General features: G+C 38.3%; 1 protein-coding gene across 1 annotated transcript; it reads left to right on the forward strand.

Annotated features, from left to right (window-relative positions):
- Nucleotides 1–25: 25 nt before the first annotated feature.
- On the forward strand, nucleotides 26–14,156 carry LOC148864747 (uncharacterized protein At1g32220, chloroplastic-like). Its single transcript, XM_088976083.1, has 7 exons — nucleotides 26–327; nucleotides 1,471–1,573; nucleotides 1,714–1,802; nucleotides 1,883–1,938; nucleotides 8,836–8,982; nucleotides 13,377–13,502; nucleotides 13,628–14,156. The coding sequence occupies exons 1-7, from the start codon at nucleotides 26–28 to the stop codon at nucleotides 13,906–13,908; spliced, it is 1,104 nt and encodes a 367-aa protein (XP_088832209.1). The 3' UTR covers nucleotides 13,909–14,156.
- The last annotated feature ends 921 nt before the right edge of the window (nucleotides 14,157–15,077 follow it).

The raw sequence follows: 15,077 nt of genomic DNA on the forward strand, positions 1-15,077 counted from the left end.
TTCTTATTTCGTTCTTGTGCAACTGATGGGCCGGTTGGCTGAGTCAACCCTCGAGTCTCGAGCTCTGCCACGATGGAAGCGAGAAGCATCAAATTTGAGGGTCATTTCAGTAAATTCACAACAATCGAAAACCATCTACCCTCCCACCATAACACTTTCGGCCTTCATGGATGTGTCCTCGCTTCTCAGCTGCGAAGTACAGAGTCACAGACAACAAATGTCTTCTCTTTCGTCCTTCACTGCCGTTTCCAAACCTCCAGCCTTGCTCAAGAGATTTTCTGTTCCGACTCGTTCGAGTTCGTCTTGTCGATATTCTTCTATGAATCGGTCAGTGTTCTTTTTTCTCCCTTTCCATCATTTTTTTTTTCATTTTCTTGTTTTAATCTCTCACCATCGACTGTTCCCCTAAAACGTTGTTGTGGCTATTGCTAATGTTGGCATTTCTTTTTCTTCCTTTTTGGGTCTTCTTTCCTTTAATTAGAAAATTTCCCTGAATTCTGGTGTTCAGTAAGTTTTTCCCTCGGTATAGAATAGTTATTGATGGTCAAGTTACTGGTTTCGAATCAGGTTTTTTTTAATAGAAAAGTGTCATTGGTGGTTTTAGAACTTAGGTTCATAGAAACAAGCTCGATGTTTCACAGTTTTAGAGTGAGACAATACTGATTGAGAACCTTTCACTGAAAAAGTAATAAATAGCAGTAAAAAAGAGGCACAATCTACAAGGTTATTAAAAAGAATGTGCATTTTTTGTTCTTCAAATAGCTAGATCCTCGCTGAATTGTTATATGGTTACCGTTAATATTATTAGTCACTAAAGCTTCTTTGGAGAACAACTCCATTTTTTGGTAGACAATCAGCAACACATTACCATATGTGCCTTGAGTTAGGTAATCTTCCTCTAAGCGGAGAACAATTCTTCTGGTAAGAACATTTGGTACAATTTTACAATTATAACAATTCAGTTAAAAAGGCCATTGCCTAATGTTGGTCCCCGCTATCTAGGGGCTTGGGAGAGTGGATATGGAAGTAACCTTTGGCATATTTTTTTTGCACAAAGTGGTCTCTCTCAGACTCTAAACTGCGTTTCCATGCTTGCTAGCCTGACAGTTTACCATTACACCAAGTAATGGCCCCTAAATACAACCATTCAATTGGCATACACAAAAAAAAAAAAAAATGAATAAGAACATTTATTTGCAGAAAAGAGGAAAAATAATGCGGAGTTGGATTTTCTAGTGCTATTTGGAGTTGGATTTTCTCTTTGTTTGGGTGCAGGTGGAATCTGACCATGTATTTTTTGATAGATAGAATATCTTGACCATGTTGGGATCAGTTCAGCTGAAATTGTTGGTGGTTGCTTGCCCATTTCACTTATTGTTCCTTTTTTTAATATGTATATTGTTATAAAACTGAAAAGGATGGTAACTTTGATGCTTCCTTGCTAAAATGTATTCCACTTCTGTCATATAGCTTGTGTAGGTTCAGTGTAAGCTGCAATTATGCTGGGCCATACATAAATGAGGACTATGCAGCTGCACCAATAGATGTTGTGGCTGATGTGAAGACCGAACGGGTTTGCACTAAATAGAACCATTTCAAATTTCACTTATTTTATTTTATTTTCTATAAAAAAATCACTTATTTTACCAATATGTCGTTCATTTTATCCATCTTAGCAAATCTGAAACCTCACTATGAAGTTCTCCTTAGTAGATTGCTGTTTTGGGAGGAAGTGGTTTTGTTGGTTCTGCAATATGCAAAGCTGCAGTATCCAAGGGCATAGAAGTTGTAAGCCTAAGCAGGTACATGGAAAGCTTTGTATGGAAGTTATATGTTTCTTATCCAGATTGTTTTCTTCATTTACTCAAGTACTAAATTACAGGTCAGGGCGGCCTTCTTACTCAGATTCATGGGTCAACCAGGTCTCATGGATGGCAGGCATGTTCCTGTTCTTTAATTTTAACTTGAAAGTGGAACTTAAATATGTTGTGTTATAAGCTCTCGGTTTTAAAATTCGGTAACATTATAAATGAATAGATGCTCTCCTCTCAAAAATTTCACAGTACAAATTTATTTTTTCAACAAATTGATAGAACAAATTATAAATTAATTATAAATCGATAGAACAACTTATAAATTATAAATTAATAATTTATAATTTATTATAAAATTTCCTTTTACTTATCAACAAAAAAAAAATTATAAATCATAGCATCAGATGAGATGTATATTCTGAAAGTTGAGCATAGTTTATTTGTCTTTTTAAATTTGGCATGCATAAAGTTAGAAAGTATTCAATGGAAAACTCTTGAGTGGAGACAGATATCCTTAGATTCTTTCTCACTTTTCTGTTACATTCTCCTTGACTTTTAAGAAAGAAGAGTCTAATAAACCAGTGGGCCCTGTGAGGAGTCTTCTCACACAGTTTGAAATGGATAGGAGACTCTCTTCTGGTAGGGATAAATTGATCTTTTATAGCTCTTGTAGACCATCCTCAGGGTCCAAATTTAAGCAGTTCAATACTGCTGTAGGACAATTCTGGGCATGTCATATTCCATGGTGGGTTTTTTTCTGTGGCCCTCCTCAACCCCCAAAACTAGTTCAGAACTTGGTGAAGGGTTGGTGCTCAGTGTGGATGGGGAGAAATCCCAGGTAGAAGAGAAGATGCATTAGGCAGAAGTATGGCATATTTGGAAAATTTATGCCTTCTTCTATGCAGGGAAAGGATTTGGCCTTGTCTCCCAGCCATTGTTGGGCTTTGTGAATTTGTGAATCTAATGTCTACAGGGAGTCACCATTGGAAATGTTTCTCTAGAGTCTAGAGCCAATCAGGTGATAGGTTCCTGAGTAAATCGTTTAGTGAAGAGGCATCTGGTTAATTGCAGCTGGTTCTTTTGGAGAATTAAGCTGTTCAAGATTGTACACGTTTGAGAAAGAGGTAAAGGTTAACAATATAAAATAAATGAAAATACAGTAAATATCTCATAGAAATAGGAAGTTTTGTGAAGAACTAGTGAAATGTCACTGCATTAAGCATTTTTTTTCTTTAATAAGTAACAGTTATATTTCATTAATAGAAAACCACCACACATCATCGCAGTAAGTATCATCAGCCATCAATATATCACTTTAAAGTTGCAAAACAAAATTTCAGAATTAACAATTCACATAAATTGTACAACATTGACATAAACAAGTGTGTCATCTTATATTCCAATGAATTGAATGCATTAAAAGAAAACGAAACTATGGTGCCTCAACTTCTACTTCAAGTTATTGCATTTTATCATAATATTACAATAAAGGGGTCATTAATTGGTGTAGTGGTAAAATCTCTGGCTAGCAAACATGAGAATGGGGGTTCGAGTCTGAGAGCTGCCACTTTGTGGCAAAAAAAAAAGTGCTAAAGGTTAGGACTGTGTCCAGTCTATCCCTCCCAAGACCACAGATAACTGGGACCAACATATTGAGTAATTACAATAAATGAATTTGGAGGGCTTTCATCCTTTGTATTTTATTAGTGTATAATTGGGAACATGATAAAACGGTGCCCTCACTTCTGCGTATAATATTTTTTTTATAAAAAGCTAGCTTAAAAGGTAAGAGCAATTAAGATGTATGCTTCCTGCATAAAGCACAATAGAGGCATATGCCTAAGTGTCTCCATGCCTCCACCATCTGCCTTCAGCACCTTTTAAAACATTGGGGACAATCTGAGGTCTTTTATTGAGTTGTCAAGAATGCAGTGTAAGAGATTTTCATGGTGTCTTATATGACAATAGGAAGGAAGCTGAGAAATTTGGCCTGCTCCAATCTCTATTAACCATGACTCAAGGGATTTAGCTTCAAAAGTTTTAAGAGATGTAAAATCTATCACATGAGAAATGTCTTTTTCCTGGTCAGCTCATTGGCTTGGAGGTTGGTTAGTCTTATGATTGGTTCCTCTAAGCACAGACTGAAGAGCGTGTGGAAATGCACAAGAACAACAATATTTTGGAGTATTGTAAGTTTGTAGGGAGAGGAAGTCTAGATTCTTCAACCATAGAAAATATAGTCAACATCATTATTGATTTGGTCATAGTAAGAGTAATTAATTGAATATCCACAAGGAAGAATTTCAAGGGTATTTTCATGGGTTCAATTCTGAGGGGGTGGCAAGTGGTGGTTGATCATACCCACAAAAAAAGGTAATCCAAGCATGGGAAGTTTGGAACTTGGGAGGCTTTGGCTAGTGGAGTGACTAAAATGAATTTTGCTAGGTGAGTATCACTATCTGACTGAAGCTTGGGATTCTTTGGATGGTTTGAATGTTAACTTAGTTTGGATTCCTAGGGAACACAATCATACTGCAGATGGCCTAGCTAAATTTGGTGTGTATTTGGAGCATCTGTATAGCGACAAGCTTCCTCCTTTGTAACTTGTAGGGGTTCCCCCTGCTTTGTATATCTCCTCTTGTCCCCCCCCCCTCCCCCCTCTCTTAATAAATTCTGGTTAAATTTTCTCAAAAAAATTTTTTGCTAGGTGTTATATAGGAAATTAAGGTCCAGCGGTATAAGAAGTATTCTTAGAGGCCACTCTAGCAATACCATTGTTAGGTACTGCCTAACTTAGGGACTCTTTCGAGGGAGCCTGCCTCCTGAATGCGAGAGAGAGAGAGAGAGAGAGAGAGAGAGAGAGAGAGAGATTGTATTCCCAAATCGATAAATCCCCTCCTAGCTTCCTTTCCTTATTTATATACTGCTGTTACAATTTTGTTATACCTGCCTCTCCACTTGTCCAGTTTGTTAGTTAGTTTGTTCTAGTGGTTGGCTGTTAGTTACATTCTTTAAAGGCTGGCATGGCCTTTTCTTGTACACTTGTATTCCCTTTATTTGTGTCTCAACAGTCCCTCCTCCCTTGAAAGCGACCTTGCCCTCAAGGTCAAGATGTGGAAATCTATTCTGTAAATCCAAGTAAGTTCCCAAGTTGCATCCTCAATTGGGAGACCTGACCATACCACCAATGTCTCTGGTTCGATGTGATTCCCTTTGCGTATCCACCTGAAATCTCTTCCTTAGGTTCTTGGAAGATCACTGAGAACTTCTGAAGTAGCTGTTGTAGTTGTGTGCGGCCTTCTTTGGATCTGCTTCCTTGGGCTAGAATGGGGTCGTTCCAGTGGGGGTCTATCTGCATTAATATGATGTGGGCTGGATCTGCTGCCTGTTTCCTTAGGGAGGCGAGACTAATGGGTCCTGGACCCTTGGACAACTGCCCTTGAATATGCACCTGTGAGCTGCCCACTTGAAAATCCATGGTGAGGCGGGCCCAATCACATATCACCGGCCCTAGTCGCCTTAACCATTGGACTCCGAGAACTACATCTGCTCCACTGATTTCCAGGGGGGTGCAGATCTACCTCGAACTCATGTCCTTGTATCTTCATCTTTAATTCTGTGCACGTACTGTGGCACACCAGGTTGCTCCCATTAGCTTCGTGCACTTGGAAGGTTGTACATGGTTGGACCGGAATCCCTAGTTGCCTGACCAATGTTTGGGTAATGAAATTGAGAGTGCTGCCACTGTCTATCAGAGCTGACACATGGTGCCCTTGTACCAGTCCGGTTACTCTCATAGTTTGAGAAGAAGCAAGACCAGTCAAGGCTTGCAGGGATACTTCTGGGTATTCCTTTGTCCATTTCCCCCATTCTTGGTTGTCCATTGGCTCTTCAATGTCTGTTGATTGCTCGACATATTCAGTTTCAGGTTGAAGGAAGAAAACTTGAGGGATCTTACAGCGATGGCCCGACCCGAATTTGTATCCACATGCATAACAAAGGCCCTTTTCCCGTCGGGCTTGCATCTCAGCCCAGGTTAACCTCTTGGCTGAGCCGGGGCTTGAACCAGAGTTGGCGTCCTTGCCTGTGATTCCCACTTCTGATCTGGGCTCCGGTTTACCCAAGATACTTGGTTCTGGGTTTGGTATACCTAGTATGATCGCAGCTCCCAAAGGTTGATTAATCCTTCTTGCCCGATTCAGTTTGTCTTCATGTAGTTGAGCTAATGCTGCTGCTTCAAGAACGGTGGTGGGCTGCATGGCTTTTACCTCTAGCTGCAATTCTTCCCTGAGTCCAACAAAATTGTCGACAAGCGCGTTTTCTGGCCAGCCTTGCATGCACACAGCTAATCTTTCGAACGCCATTTGATAATCTTGGACGGAGCTGGTCTGTCATAGCTTAGCGAGGCTTTCATCATAGTTCTCAAAGGCCGAGACTCCAAATCGCATAGTTAAGGCGTCGGTGAAGTTTGCCCATGTGGCTCTTGGGTGTCGTCGCTGGTACCACTGGTACCAGATAATCGCCTCTCCTTCCAGGTGTGCAGAAGCTAATGGGACGCGATCAGGTCCCTGTGTGTCGTTGTTATGGATGCATTCATCGGGAAGACGTACCGTTGCCACCGACAGCAACAGGCACCTGACCCACCGCCAGCAGCAGCAGCGATTCAATGATTCCCATCCTACCCAGTTCGGCAACAACAGCCTTATCTAGATTAGATTAGATCATCTTGCTTGTTCTTATCTTATTGTTCTTATCTTATTCTATTGCTCTTATCTTATCTTGTTAGTAGCTTATCAGATTAGGATTAGCTTATCTTATCCTTAGCAAGATAGAATTGGAAGTCTCCCTATTCAGCAAGGAGACTCCCTTTGATTAGGACTCTTGTAATCTCCTATTTAAGGAGACCCCATTATTGAATGAGGATATTGAATATTCAGTTTAAGAAGTGAGTTAGGAGACTTGGTGATCTCTTGGACAAATCACCCTTTAGGACGCCAAGATAGGTTCGGTCAGGAAGGGGAGGAACAAGGGAAAACAGGAGCTTTTCTCAGTGGACCGACCCGTGACGCGATCCTATTCCCGGGCCCATAACAGTCGTGGTAATCGAAGTATCTTTCTGTTCGCAGAAGCCAGGATGTGGGATCTCCCCCTGCGAAGATGGGAAACTCGATTCTTGCTGTTCTTGATCCGCTTCGATGACTGGTGTCACTGTGCTCTTCTTGATTTGACGCAGGTGGTGCCTGTGCCAGTCATTCAAGCAAGGATGCGAAGCGTTCTTTGATTTCTTTGACGTCAGCCGATATTCTTTGCATTTCTCCTTCCATGTTGTTGACTCTGTTCTCCATTGCGAATGACCTTGTACTTGACATCTTGGCTTTGATACCAACTTATTAGGTACTGCCTAACTCAGGGACACTTTCGAGGGAGCTTGCCTCTTGAGAGAGAGAGAGAGAGAGAGAGAGAGAGAGAGAGAGAGAGAGAGAGAGAGAGAGAGAGATTGTATTCCCAAATCAATAAATCCCCTTCTAGCTTCCTTTCCTTATTTATATACTACTGTTACAATTCTGTTATACCCGCCTCTCCACTTGTCCAGTTTGTTGGTTAGTTTGTTCTAGTGGTTGGCTGTTAGTTACATTCTTTAAAGGCTGGCGCGTGGCCTTTTCTTGTACACTTGTATTCCCTTTATTTGTGTCTCAACAACCATCATGAGCTTTTTGGGGCCAGTTGGGGAAGGCAATTCTTTGAGGTCTGAAATTTTGTTACTACTAGAGAGTCCAAGCTGGTCTAGTTCTCAGGTTGGACTGGGTTGATTATAGAAAAAACCTGTTTTGTTCTTAACGAATTTTCTTTTTACTATAAGAAAAAAGAGATTGTCATGTTGCTGGTGGTGGATGCCGTGATTATCTATGGTCCCACAGGTTTCTCATTTGAGATGCTAGAGCTTTAGCTTCTAGGGTGAACAGCTTGTTCAGGTGGGCCCTTAGATCAGTCAACTCTAGCTCACTATAGCAAGGGGAGGAGTAAGGTCTGAAATCTGAATTGGCATGTGTGTCAGTGTGTGTAGGAGGATTGCTCCAGACCTAGAGGTGCAGCAAGGAGACTAAGCTGTACTATTTTATATTATGTTTTGTTTTATTGTGTTTTTAACTATATATGGGACGACCTTGTGCTGTGTTTAGTGCAATGGTAAAACCTTGGGGTAACAAGAATGAGAATACGGGTTTGAGTCTGAGAATGGCAACTGTGTGCCCCAAATCCCATGGATCTATAAATTTGCTAAGCAATTCAGATTCCACAGCTTGGAATTGGAAGGGGACTCTCAGGTGGTCATTTCATGGATCTATACACACTTTTTGGGAAATACAAAGCATAACAAGGGAGCTGAATGTTGTCTTTAAATGGGTGAGAAGATCAGAAAATGGGATTGTGGATGTTTTGGCTAAACAAGGGACAGCTAGGCACCAAGTGTTTTGGGCAAAATTATAAATTATAAAGTTGTCTTTGGGGTGGAGAAAATCCCTACCTAATTTTAATACTTGAACTTGATATTAATGAAATCTCTTTTAACTGATAAAAAAAGCGACTATGTGAGCGAAAAAGGCTAAAAGTCCATCCATATCTTTTATATGCCTCCGAAGGACCTGGATAGCCTGGGCCATCACTGGGTAATAGCCAGTTGGCTTTGTTAAAATATTCTCTCAAAGGGCCATAAAAGCAATCATGGTCCTTTTTGTGTCCCTTTAAGAGATGGTGTAAAAAGAAGATAAAAAAAAAAAAAAAACAAGTTAGGAGTTCTAGAAGTGTTTCGGGTGGGCATCTAGTGGTTATCAAGATAGTTTTGGTGGTGGGGTGGTTATTTGTTTTTCTCACTTTTGTTGTTGTTGTTGTTGTTGTTTTTTTTTTTTTTTTGATTCACATCTGCATCCAAGTTATTTGTTTTTTTTAAGTGATAATTATCTGATCTCTTTAATCTAGTTTTACATGCTTAGTAGTTCCTCTAAATCTTGTGTTATTTGTGCAGGAGACGTCTTCTATGCAAAGTGGGATGAAGTATTGGTTGGAGCTACTGCAGTTGTTTCAACACTTGGAGGTTTTGGAAGTGAGGAGCAAATGAAAAAGATAAATGGAGAGGCTAATATCTTGGCAGTAGGTGCTGCAAAGGATTTTGGTAAGGACTTATCCAGGTTCTGTTTTCCTATTAGATATGCTATTCATAATTTCATACAGGAAAAGAGGTTTTTCAGAAAGTTGGAACGTAGCCAGCTCAATGTTGGTATTAGTGCCAATTTCCAACAAAAAAGGCCATTACTCAATGTTGGTCCAGCTATCTGAGTCTTGGAAGGGGTTGACTGGATACAGACCTAACCTTTGGCAAGCTTTTTTTTCACAAAGCAGCTGCTCTCAGACAAAATCTCACTGCCCACTTGTCAGCTTGAGATTTTACTATTACACCAAAGAATGGCCCCTTGGTGCTACACAACCAATGCTTTATCAATTCATTGACTAATCTATTTGACTACTATTCTTTTCTTCATAGATTCATGGCGCCTGCATCTTCAAATCTCCTAATGTAGGGCAGCCAACAGAAGCCCAATCTCTTCTTAAGAATATCACCTTCCTTGACAAGTCCCATTGGTCAAATTGCCTGATGTTTGATTCCCTGAGTAATTATGAGACTAGTAAATGTGCACATGCGTTGCACATGGAAATTTTAAGTTATAATAACGATTATTATTATTAATATTTTATTAAATTTTGTTATACCATTTTCATCATTAATAAAACACTTTTTACATAACATGCTTATTTTCATTTAGTATAATGAATATATAATATTAGAGATATGCCCAATTCTTTTTATTTTTCTGTATTTTTATATTTTATTTACTTTTATTTTTTATTATTTAATTATGATATTAATGATTAATCCATTTGTTCCAAATGGTTGAATTGCTTATCCACCACCACGAGGGAAGAAAATGGCTTTGTTTTCAAATTACTTTTCAAAATATTTATTTTTATACTATTGAAATTAATATTGTGGATTTAATTAGTAGAATTTAATGATGAGAAGATATATGTTAAATCTAGGATTTAATGAGAAAACATACCTTAGATATGAGACTTGATGAGAGAGAGAATAGGAAAATAGTTTTATTTCCAATTGGTTTTAAATTTTATATTCTATTTCCATCATTAATAAAAATATTCTGTATTTATCATACTTACTCTTGTTTAATATGATGAATATATGATGATAAAGATGTTTCCAAATTTTCTTTAATTTTTATTTTTTTTTTCATTTTATTTATTTTTGAAATTTTATTATTTAATTTTGTCAATATATATTCCATTTCTATTATTAATAAAAATATTTTGTATTTATCATACTTATTCTTGTTTAATATGAAGAATTTATGATGTTAAAGATGTTCCCAAAATTTTCTTTACTTCCTATAATTCTTTTCATTTTATCTATTTTTTAAAATTTTATTATTTAATTACGACAACAAGGATAGGCCAATTTGACCCAAAATGGTTTAATTTCTTACCACCACCTAGATGAAAGCATTGTTTTTTTCTAGGCTCATTTTGAAACTATAAGTTTTTATTTTATTGGAATTATTATGTATGGATTTAATTAGTGGAATTAAATTAGAAAATGTACTAATTTAATTAGTGGAATTTACTAATAATAAGAAACAAAAATGCCTAAAATATATGATTCAATGAGGTTAAATGGGAGTTAATACCTTAAATGCAGGATTTAACGAGATGAAATTAAATGCACCTTAAATGCGGGATTTAATGGGCATAATCAGGTTAGAGTCATGGAGGTGCGGAAGACTGGGAAGTGGAAGGAAAGGGTGGAAGTGCTTCGTACAAGTCTAGTAGGAAGAATTGTAGGTACAAAGGTGGAAATGAAGGGGTTTGAGAAATGAGCAATGTTAGAATGGGGAAGAGAGAAGGTTTTGGGGGTGAGAAAGCTCAACGCAGAACTGTTGCTAATTATGTTCAAGAATAGAAACTTCTCAGAGCAGGTTTTGAAGGAGGAGAGAACAAAGGAAAGAAATTTCGATTTAAGACTGGGATGGTGGACACCAGCAGCCGGAGAGGTGAAGAAAAGGAGGGGAGTGACGTGGATAAGCATAGTGGGGATACCTCTTCATGCGTGGTGTATAACAACATTTGAGGAAATAGCAGCAACATGTGGAAACCTGATTAGGTTTGATGACAGAAACAGGAAATGGGAGAAAGTAGATGTGGCAAGGATTTTGGTGGAAGTGGAAGATGTGAGTGAAATTCCTCAAGCTCTTAGACTGGTATTTGCAGGAGAAAGCTACGAGCTGAGACTGTGTGTGGAAGGAATGGACAGAACGTTTAGTGGGATAATAGAGCAACAAGAGGCAAATAGTTTCCAGGAAGAACGGAGGAAGGAGGATGAATCAGGGAGGAAGAAGAAAGAAGAGAGCTCAATCGGTGGTGCAGAGGAGAGGATGGAGAAGAAGGGGAAGTTTAAGAGACGAACAGAAGAGGAAGAAGATGCTGAGCTGGAAAAGGCAATGAAAGGAAGGCTACAAATGGACGGTGGGGATGAGAGAAGAATTGAAAAAAAGAAACGGGTGGGAGTCGATGGGTCAGGGGATAAAATAGGAATTACATCAAAAGAAAAGGGGTAGAAACTAGAGAGAGAGGAACCGGTGCCAGCCGGTAAGTTAAAGAAGTTTAACAGTCTAAATAGGTTGGCGGTTAATCTTAAAGCAAAGGCGAGATTTAAAAAGAAGGGACTAAAGAGGGGCATTTCTGGAAAAAGATACATTCGGCTGGATGAGAAGAAGTTCGATTGTCTGAGAACAGATCGACTGCTCACAGAGGGAAAAGAAGAGGAGAACTGATATGGGTAGTGATGAGATATGATAATGGAAGAGAGAAAAGAGGACAAGGAGGTGAAGAAGACAAGAGAGGGCCACCAAGAAGGGGGGAGGAGCTCCAATCCCAGAAGACAGAGGCAGCGGAAAAAGCCCACAGTGCGGGGAGAAAAGATGGAGGAGTAGGAGAGAAAAAAGTAGATGATGGATGTCTTGATCAGGCGAGCTGTAGAGAGTGTGAACTGCATAAAGAAAAGGGACATAATAGGGAGGAAAAATTTAATGACGGACAAGGAGAAGTGACGGAGTTGCAGGGGAGTTCCTTCGAACAGGGAGAGGAGCATATCTCTTCTCCAAAGAATATTTTTCGGAGGAAGGAGGGAAGGTAAGAAGAAAAACCGTGACTCCCGTGACTCTATCTATACTGATTCGACTCCAAGATCCAAGGAAGTGAGTCAATACTTCGTACTGGACACTCCTCTACTATAAGGGTTAAATAAGGAGATTAGTGAGGGTGAAGAGAGTTTAAAAGGAGGAGAAAGGGAGAAAACAAAGGCAAATAGAAGACAGAGAGCAGGGGAGGAAGGGGGAGAATCTCAAAACAAGGTTTATAATAGGATAAGGAGACAATCGGGTCTACTACAGAGTCAGGAAGAGGGGAAAGGAATGAAGTTAACAAAATAAGGGAGGTGGAAGGAAAGGAGGTAACTGTGTACTCTCCTCAAATTGTTCGAAATGATTCAGAGGTAATACAAGGTGGGAAGGTAAATATAGAAAAGTTGGTAGAGAGGGAGGTTCAGATTGGGAAATCACTTGGGTTAGTCTTCTGGGGAGGGGAAGGTTTTGCCAAAATAGCGTTCGAGAAATTCGAGCAGAAGAAGAAAGAAGAGAAAGAGAGAAAAAGAGAAATCCTAGAGAAAAACAAGGGGTGGAACGAGGAAGAGGAAGAAGAGGAAATTTTGGATGAGAACAAGTAAAGAGGAGTAGGATAGTTGGGGGAGGGAGAGGGATGAAGATTCTCAGTTGGAATGTGAGAGGTTTGAGGGATGGAAAAGATGGAAAGTGGTAAGAAATCTAATTAGAAACATCAAACCAGATGTGGTATTGTTGCAGGAAACAAAACTGGAAAGTTTTGACTTGAGGTTGAAGCTGGATATTTGGGGAGAGGAGGGTGCAGAATGGGTGGATCTACAAGCTTCGGGATTGGCAGGAGGGGTTGTCATAATTTGGAGCTCAGAAGTCTCCAAAGTTGGTTTATTGGAAATTTTCTGGAATTCATTTGAGTTACAGCCTTGTAATGTTCTCAGTATAATGTTCTGGACATGTAATTGAAGTATGTTCTCGATGTTGTTGGTGTGTCATCTAGACAACCAATGTGATCGGATGTAACCTTTTCTTTTAATAAATTTTCTTTCTTATTGATTCTTCAAAAAAAACTTAAATGCACTGAATAATAGTATTCAAATTACATTTTCTGCCCTCACAATAAAGAGGGACCATATATTTAAAAAAGGGGGATATTTTAGTCAAGAAAATTTTCAGAAATCTTATACCCTGTTCGAACTTGTTATAGTAGTATACACTAGGACACACAATGTTGTATTTTCTTGATAGCATCAACCGTCGATTATACTTTCTGTGTATAATACTTGAAAGATATCAAAAGTCATGTTCTTTATATTCTTCAATGCAGGAATTCCCAAATTCATCTTGATCTCTGTGCATGATTATAATCTACCATCATTTCTACTTTCATCTGGGTACTTCACTGGAAAGAGAAAAGCAGAATCAGAAGTTCTTTCCAAATACCCAAATTCTGGTAACCCCATCTTGATGGTCTCAGACTCAGTCCTCCATCTATTTTTTCTTTCTTCACCACACGTTACTGTGTTTTTGGCTTTTGCTGTTTGTTGCCATGGGTTCTCAAATTCAAAGATTCTGCAGGTGTGGTGTTAAGACCAGGTTTCATATATGGGAGACGGAAAGTTGATGGCCTTGAGATTCCACTTGATCTGATAGGGGAACCAGTGGAGAGAATTCTTCGTGCAACTGAAAATTTTACAAAGCCATTGAATTCTCTTCCAGCATCTGATATTTTCTTGGCCCCACCCGTGAGTGTTGACGATGTTGCCCTTGCTGTGATAAATGCAGTAGTAGATGATGACTTCTTTGGCGTCTTCACAATTGAACAAATCAAGGAAGCTGCAGCTAAAGTCAGGGTGTGATTACTAGAATCAAACATTGTTAGAACAGTTTCACTTGAGAAACACCAAACTGTACACTGCCTTAGATTTTGAAAACCCATGTCTGAGATATTATCAAAAAAAAAAAAAAAAGGTGTGGGATCTCCAGTACAGTCCCCTAAAGGTTGTTGTATGGATGCCCTCTTCAGCTATGAAAAATTTCCTTGTATGATGATATTCTCAAGGTAATTCTGAAAATATACAAGGTGATTTTGACTGTTGGAAGAAAAGTACCTTGTCTTGCCCCTTCAAACATTTTTTTTTATCAATCAGAGGAACTTGGAAATTGGAATCCAAAATCAGGCCGGGGTGGGATGGCATACGAAAGATTTCATGCTGGACAACAAATTTGTTACTTCCAGCCTACCCTGCTGAAAATCAGGGGGGCTGCAAACTGATCAAATCGGATCAGATCTCATCAATCAGATTTATGTCGATTTATGTCGATTTATGTATGATTCGTATCGAATTCAGATTTTCACCTATTATACCGAAAACACTTGGAACCAATTAACCTATATCATAAAAATGACAACCAAGCAGGTGGTTGTTTATCAAATTCAGGATTTTGATTGGTCAAAGCCCTTTCAGTTATGCCTTTTTGGTAGCAAAGATTTTTTTATAAATAAATTAAATTAAAAATGATTAAAATATTATATAATTAATAAAATGAACTTGAAATAACTTTGACATTATATTTAATGAACAAAACTAATTAAAATTTGCTTATATTAAAATTGAGCCTATGAAAATTTATTAAAAACACAACACAAATCAATATGTATAAAAGGACCCAGCTCAGGAGAGCACCTCTTCACTGTCATAGACCCTTCTAATTCTTTTTATTTTTCTGAATTTTTAAATGATAGAAATAACTCAAAGATATTGGTAACTCAATTGTCTTTAATTATAAGAGACTTTAGGAGTTCAGCTGTCATTAATTGAAATGTCTATTAAATATCTATTAATTTAATTTGGAATTAATTCTACTCTATTTATAATATTATAAATTTTATTTAATATAAAAACTAAATACAAATATTAATATAAGATTAGGTGCCTAATAATATTAAAAATAAATAAAATTAATTAACTTGTCTGACTCATTCCTAACCAAAATGGTCTATATTATTACTAACTCAATCCAAATT

Source organism: Nelumbo lutea, chromosome 3 (assembly GCF_056320005.1).
Source record: "Nelumbo lutea isolate HS-2025 chromosome 3, American lotus-T2T, whole genome shotgun sequence".
NCBI lineage: Eukaryota > Viridiplantae > Streptophyta > Magnoliopsida > Proteales > Nelumbonaceae > Nelumbo > Nelumbo lutea.